This window comes from Papaver somniferum, chromosome 10 (genome assembly GCF_003573695.1).
Source record: "Papaver somniferum cultivar HN1 chromosome 10, ASM357369v1, whole genome shotgun sequence".
Lineage (NCBI taxonomy): Eukaryota > Viridiplantae > Streptophyta > Magnoliopsida > Ranunculales > Papaveraceae > Papaver > Papaver somniferum.
In genome coordinates, this window is record NC_039367.1 from 42,219,531 (window position 1) to 42,227,690 (window position 8,160).

General features: G+C 42.5%; 1 protein-coding gene across 1 annotated transcript; it reads left to right on the plus strand.

Moving 5' to 3' along the window:
* The first annotated feature begins 60 nt into the window (after positions 1-60).
* On the plus strand, positions 61-2,435 carry LOC113315566. Its single transcript, XM_026563829.1, has 3 exons — positions 61-919; positions 1,150-1,673; positions 1,860-2,435. Exons 1-3 carry the CDS (start codon positions 61-63, stop codon positions 2,433-2,435), a joined length of 1,959 nt encoding a protein of 652 aa, XP_026419614.1.
* Positions 2,436-8,160: the final 5,725 nt, after the last annotated feature.

Here is an 8,160-nt window from a genome sequence, read left to right on the forward strand (position 1 = left end):
TTACTGGGGATTTTAAACTCATCCCATTAGGTAAAGGTTTTTTCACCATTAAATTGGATAATGAAGTTGATCGAGATTATATCAAAAGATGGACAATGGGAGATTAATTATCAAATTCTCGGAGTTAGAAACTGGGTATCGAATTTTCGTCCTGCAATTGTCAGAAGTTCCAAAGCTCAAGTATGGATTCGTTTTCCAGGTTTAGGACTTGAATTCTGGAAAGAAATTTTTTTATTTGAGATCTGTAAGAAAATTGGGAATCCAATTAAGATTGATGTAGCTACTACAAAGTGTGAAATTGGGTATTATGCTAATGTATTGGTTGAGGTGGACTTTGCTCAATCAATACCTAGCAAAATTTGGATTAACACAAAATATGGAGGCTTCTTCCAGGAGGTATTGATTCATGATTGTCCAAAGTTTTTCACCACCTTCAAAATAGTTGGTCATTTAATCACTGAGTGTTATGTGGAAAGAAACAAAAATAAAACTCATGCTCCTTCTTATAGAGTAGTTTCACACAAAAACAAATCAGATGTTCCTTTTGATATTTGTGATCCTGCTGCCAGAGGAGAAGACTCAGTAGTAAATTCAATTGATACAACAACAATTATTAGTTCTTCAGTAGAAGTTGCATCTCCTAAGACTGGTAGGTTTGATTCTCTAGTAAATGAGCAAGCTGAAGAAGAGTCAGTAATTATAGAAATACCAAATTTTTTAGAAGTAGCAGAACAAAATTCAGTGCAAAATAGCTTTATTAAATTTGTGAATGGAAGTAATGGAAAGGTGACAAAAGAAGCTATTCCAGTTACATCTTGGGCCAAAATAGTAGAAAAAGAAATGGTGATTGATAATGCATCAGGGAAGAATAATTCTGCAAGTACTTCTAATTTCAAAACATATGAGCAGCTAAAGGTCAGTAAGATTGTTCCAACTAAATACAATTTTAGGAAAAATCCTGGAAAAAGGGTTAAAACCCCCCAATCCAATCAATGAAAACCATATATTGGAATTTAAGGGGCCTTAGAAGACCAAGTGCCCAAGATAAATTAAGGTCTTATGTTAACCAATTTAGTCCTGCACTAGTATGGATAGCTGAACCAAAGGTTTTTTGTAATGCTTCATTTTGTAAAAAGTTAAATCTGCCAGGTATGGAAAGTATGGTAATTCACAATTCTACTTCTTCAAATTCAAAAGGAAACATATGGTTATTCTGGAATAAGAATATATCAACTCCTCAAGTTATTTCTATGTCAAGTCAAATGATCATTGTTAGTGGCGGGGAAGTCTTAGTTTCTGGAGTTCATGCTCATGTTGGAATCAACCAAAGAAAATTCATGTGGTCTGAAATGGAAATAATCAGTGAATTGCAGAAGCCATGGATTGTCTTGGGTGATTTTAATGTGGTAACCTATATTGCAGAAAAAGTAGGTGGTAGAGCTCCAAATAAAACTGCTTTATTGGACTTCACAACTTGCTTGAATAATTATGAACTTATACAGGATCCTAAGACAGGTTTGGAATTTTCTTGGTCCAATTTTCAACATGGAAAAAAGAGAATTTTATGTAATCTAGATAGAGTGGTTTTTAATCAGAAATGGCTTCAAAGATATGGTGATTGGGGATATAAAGTAGGCTTAAGAATGGTTTCAGATCATGCTCCTTTGTTAGGGGTGTGTGTAAATATTCCAAAGCCAAAAAATACACCTAAAAGGTTTCAAAAAATGTGGATACAACATCCAGAGTTCCTTCAAGTAGTTAAAGACAGTTGGATGAATGAAGTTCATGGTGATCCAGCTTTTGTGTTCATGAGGAAAATGAAGAATCTTAAATAGATACTAAATGACTGGAACTGGAAGGTATTTGGAAATGTTAATGTCAAGATTCAAGAAGCTGAAGCTAAAGTTAGAATTGCAATGCAAAATTCAGATGATGAACCTTTTAATGAAGAAATTCTACAATCACTAGTGGAAGCTCAAAATGAACTATCAAGCAGAGAAGTCCAACACAATACTTTATTGAAGCAGAAGTCAAGAATTAAGTGGGTCAAGGAAGGTTCATCTAATACAAGCTTCTTTCACACAAATATAAAGATAAGGCAATCCATCAATCAAATAAGTGAATTAGAAGATGTAAATGGCAATATCATCACTGATCAAGAAAAAATCTCATCTGAACTTGTTGATTTCTTTGAGAAAAGATTTCAATTCAAAGAGGTACAAATAGTGAAAAAACTACTTGATGTCATTCCTCAGTTAATCACTGCTGAAGATCAACAAATGCTTGATTCTACTCCCACAGCTGAAGAAATAAAAGAAACAGTCTTTTCAATAGACTCAGATAGTTCTCCTGGTCCAGATGGATACTCTGGAGTATTTTATAAAACTTGCTGGGAAATCATTCAAAATGATCTTGTGGCAGCAATTCAATTTTGATGGAAGAGAAAATTTATTCCTAAAGGCTTGAACTCAAGTTTTTTATCTTTACTGCATGTTTATGGGTGAAAACGATTTCTGCCGGTTTTGGTAATTTGGGGTGTGTGGATGAGAAATGAATCTAAACCCTAAACAAATGCACTGCACGGGAGTGCTCTAGATTCGAGAAATCAATCTGTACAACTCTGGCCTAAACCAAGAAATGGTCGTTCCAGACTTGCTTCGGTCACAAAGTGAAGGAGATGGGGTTGATCTTAGGGAAGGAAGCGAAGAAGGTGTTGAGATTGTGGAGGTGTTGGCTGTGTATGACTTGTATCAAAAAGCTGAACTGGCTTGCAGAATGTAAGCTATCAGTTTTGGTGTTGGAATACGGTTGTATCAACACTTGGTTTCTGTTGTCTTGTTCTGTCTTGGAAATAGGGAGGAAAACCTATTTATACAAGTCATTGAGCCTAACCCACGTCTCTCATGGGAAGTGGAGAAAGTGGAGTGATAGAGTAGTGGAGTTGCGTGTGTTAGTGTCACACGATCAGTCTTGCCCACTTCTCCCATCATCACTAACCGTCCATGTCTTCCGGACACGTTCTTGTGATGGCGCGTTGTGCGCTGCACGCTGTAAACCGCCAGACCAATACCCCAGTAAGTATCCCCCAGTTTGTGACATGTTTGATGTCTCGAATGTGTGGACCGTGCGACCCACAAAAGGTAGCATGTGATGCTAGATTAAATAACTAAGTTATCTAGGAAGTCGATACTTGTTAAGTATCGTGTGTATTTTATGCAGGTAATGCATCGAATATATTCAGCATGTGTGAAGCATCGCTGTTTTAAGGCTTAACGAAGTAACTCGCGGATTAAGCATCTTATAATAGCATCACGTCCAGCCATCTTCGAGTGATCGTTTGGAGGTTGTACAGGTAAGTCCTGACTTGGCCGATCGCTTTGTGTGGAAGAGTGGTGGACGGTGATCGTGGTGATGCCTCACTGGTCTCCTAACTCCTGTCTTAGGCTGTCCGTCCAAGCTGGTGAAGTTGGACGGACGAGATGGCTTGCGACCCACATCTGCGACCGTCGGATTAGGGTTTAGGAGGTGCTCGAACACCAACCTTTAGCTTGGACGAATCCAAGCATGGGACACGGTTTTGGCAGGGCCGATTGGGCATGCGTGTAGACGACATGCTGGTGTAAGTGTCTGTACCTCACTGTCCCATGGAGATGCGATCTAAGCCACTCAATTTGTCTGGCAAAGAGGAGCGGCTGAGATTGATTTGCGACAGAAATCCCATGCAGCAAAGCAATTGAAGACCGCACGTCGTCCCTACTTCGGGCGCGCGTTTCAAGACGACCAACCATGGTCGGTCCTGGCCGATCAGTCAGGCGTGTAGCCGGCAGGCCAGTGTACACGTCCGTACCTTACTGTCCCGTGAAGATGTGATCTAAGCCACTCAATTTGTCCGGCAAAATTGAGTGGTCGAGATCGATTTGCAGTTGAAAACGCGTGGCCATGCCTAGTTTGGGCGCACGAATCGAGACGACCAACCATAGTTGGTCTTGACCGATTAGTCATGTATGTAGGAGGGCCCACGGAGATTGTGTTAACATGCTCTGGGCCGTTTGAATCTACATCTACACCCTTCATCTATGCCTGCGAAGATGAAAGGTTGAGACTGATTTGCGATACATGTGATGTGCCGCAAACCCTAATTAGGGTTTCACGTCCAAGATGCTTTGGATGAACGAATTGGCAAGCCACGTTTCTCTTTTTGGGAGGCCGACCATGTGGGGCCCATGTTGGACCGGTGGTGAACGCGCCAATACCTGTCTGGTGGCTATGGGTCCGATCTAAGCCATCCAATCATGCCGGTGAAATTGGATGGTCGTGATCAATTTGGGACCTTTAGTGGAATTTCCTACGACCCTCAATTCTTCACGCTGATACAACTTCGGACAAACGTATATTGCAGTCTGTTCAGGTTAAGGAAGAGTCGGTCATGCAGGTAGGAAGAAGGTCCGCCGGTGTACACCACGGTGCTTGTTCGACCGTCTTTGGGCTGATCCACGCCGTCCAACCACGCCAGTGAAGTTGGACGGACGTGATGAACTTGAGACTTCCATAGGCGGCCTTTGTTTGTACGATTCCTCCAAGCTGTTCCATACCAGTCTGGACATCCAACTTCAGGATGGTGCTCGGTGGTAGTTTGGGAGGCATGGTAGGTATTCGACCGACCAGGGCATAAGTGGGCCTGCTGGTGGTCATTAATGTAGTAGCCTGCTCCTGCTGAGGATAGTCTAGGCTGGTTAAATCGTGCGGCCGACTTGTGTGGCCGTGATTATTTCTGAGACTGATATGAACAGTCCAGATTCAAATATGTTTAATCGGGCTAGTATAACACACCGAGAGATGTAGCTTGTACGAGTATTTCGTGCATACCTCATTATCAACGTTTGGAGATTCATGTTACTCTGCTGAGAGCAACACTCAGTCGTCATGCTGCACTAATAATGAGAGTTCAGCGGAACAGGAAATACAAGGCTAGTCATGTATTAATTGATAACGCTATAAATTCACAGGGTATAAGAGATTGTTGCTACATGATCCAACCTGGATGAATTAGCGAAGTGAAGAAGTATTCATCATTTTATTAGTGGCTTTATCCTTTGCAGGATGTCAGCGCGTAATTTTGGCTTTTACAATTTTAGCCTCAAATGAAAATCCACCATCAACATTAAGTCCCCTGCCTAGCATATAATGGTTACACTATTGTGGGGTAGGCATGAGACGGTGACATACCTATGTGAGAAAGACAAGATAAAGGAAGCTTACCCGGAAGGACTTTGACCGACTGCTAGCAATTGTCCATGTGATCGTGCCGTGCAAGTATGGAATTTTTGGGTGGGACCGGTTTCCTTCCTTGGGCGTCTGAATCAAAAGAGGAATCCAATCACAAGAGGAATCCAATCAAAAGAGGAATCCTTGTTCTATTGAGATTCTTCCAATTGTTTGCTTATAAAAGGGACCGACCCCTTTTTATTTTCTCACGCATTTTCTTTTTATTTGGCAGCTCCCGTCCGTGACTCCTACCGCCGCTCCCGCTGACGTTGCCGCCGTTGCTACCGTCACCGGAATTTGCCGCTGCCACCGCACACGCACAAGGTAGGTACTTCGTCCGTTCTCCCTTGTTCTCACGTTTTTTTTTTGCAAACCTTAATTTCTTAGGTAAACTCTTTTTGCAAGATATATCATGATTAGTTAGCAAAACCGTCGATATTGCCAGGATTGCTTAGTAAAACAATCCGCGAATCCATGAACATGTTGTTTTTGCTTCCTTTTCATTGTTGCATGCAAAACCTAGCTTTTAGGTTATAACTTGAAAAACCCTTGGCTTGAATTTCGTAGACACGACTCCCATGAATAAAGAAAACCGTGTTATAATACGTGCGAATGAATGCGGGCCTCACCATATATGCTCGGTTGAACGTGAGTCCCACTATGTACGCCTGATTGAACATCGACCCTATACCAGTTTCGTGACCTCGACCGGTCTTGCTTGCTGACGTGTCCCAATACCATACTTGTGACCTTGATCGGTCCTGTACCGGCTTGACGTGACCCAACACCAAACTTGTGACTTTGATGACCAATACCGGCTTGACGTGACCCAACACCAGCCTACTGTCATGATATCAATCTTGCTTGCATGGCCCAATACCAGCCTTGTTTGAATGATTGTCCCAGCCTTGTGTACTCCAACGTGAATGTGTGTTCTGTCGTGTCTGACTACAGATCCCATGCGTTTTCATGCAAGTACTGACTCCCCTGCCTTTTATTGTAGAATGAACAAAAGGGCTCCTGTTAAGATGTCTTCTGGGGATAATGTTGATACCAAGTCAGGGAGTGTTGACAGCTTCAAAGATATGCCAAACATAGATGATGAGTTGTTCACCGTGTATTTTCCGAACATTAGAAAACATCCTTCTCACAAGATAGTCCTGCTCTCTGGTTCAGAAAATATGGAAGCTGATCCATCCTCTTCTTCAGCACTTGTGATGAGATTCTGTCTTCGGAGAAATGAGTATCCACCTTCACCTATTGACTTCAAGATTTGTCATACCCCGCTGGGTCCTTATGAAGGATGGATGAGGCGCATGCTGAATAATAAGAGTATTAAGGCTAATTTGATCAAAGCGCAAATCCTTGATGCGGTCATGGCATCCGCCACTCTTCAAGTTAAGAAAGATGTTGCAGGCTTGATCACTTTCATTTCTCGGTGGCGTCCCTCTACTCATACAGACATATGTAGATGGGGAGAGATGACCATTACTCTGGAAAGCGTAAATGGATTGATGAACCTGCCTGTCGCTGGAAGCTTCTTCTATAAACTTTCTGATGCAGAACGTCGTGATTATAATGCTATACTTCGAAAGGCGGGAGAATTCGATGATCTGGAGAAGGAGAAGAAAGACGCGAAATTCTTTTACACTTGGTGGGCGTCGGAGTGGTCTCCTGCAGACCCGAAACCCGGTCAGGAGTTGGAAGACGATCTCAGCGTGATTGCATTCCTGTCTTTGTGGTTATCCAGAGACATATTCGACGACGGTTCTAGAAGAAAGACCAGAAGAGGAGACCTTGTTATGTTTGCTATAAGGATGGCAAAAGGTGAGGTCCTTCCCCTAGGTGCCTTGCTTCTTGGATCACTGTATTCTCATCTGGATGTCTTAACGACGGACATGCATGCTTCCAATGGGTATAAGAAGGTGGAGTCGCATATCCACATTGCTTTTCTTCAGGCGTTTTTATGGGAACATTTCAAAAGCTATGCTCATGTTCCCGCGACTTCACTCAGCAGTTTGTATGGTGGTTCGAGAATACTCCGTTGGCAGAAGAGACGTCCTAAAACCGGTGTGAAGCTCGTGGATGTCTTCGACAACGAGTCCTCCATAGATTTTCATCCATGGGGGCCGATCCACCCTTCCATTGTTCAGACAACTACTTTTTCTACTGTTCCTGATGCTGTGTTGCGTACTGATGCTGAAACCTCAAGTCTAGGAAAACTCATTTACTTGCGAAGCTGCACTCCGGGATATGTCCCGTCTTTATTTGACGAAGAATTTACTGCGACTCCGTGCAATATTGACAGGGCTGCTCGGCAAATGAGAATTGACCAGGGTGTTCCATTTCTTCGTCCGTTGAAGGCTCCAAAAGAACTTTTCACGGACATTCTTAATGGTGACACATTTTTGTCAGTGCAGAGTCTTTCTTTCTGGCCTATCGGAAGAAAACCAGCGGTAACCGACATGTATAAGGAATTTTGGAGGGACCAATTTTTAACCTTTCAGAAATTCTCAGAGGAGGTTGTGACAGATTCCCGCGGCGAACCATCTTCTGACGTTTTGAAGGATCATTTTCGATTGAAACCACTCCCAGGTTAACGAACCAGAGCTGATGACTGCAGTCCCCAAGCAGGAGTGAGGTGTAAGAAGCAGGCATGTGGTTCGGTGATCCTCAATTCCTCCAATATGCAGGTATTTTAAATTTCTTTCTGTTTGATCCCTTGATTTCGTTCTTCCTGAGCAACTTTCACTAAACGTAATCCTTTGTTGGCGATCAGGGAATCTCGAAAGAAAATGCTTTCGCAAGAATGGCTCGTAGTCATAACGAGAGGTCTGGCGATACTGGTCTTCATGAGAAGTCTGGCGATGCTGGTCTTCATGAGAAGTCTGGCGA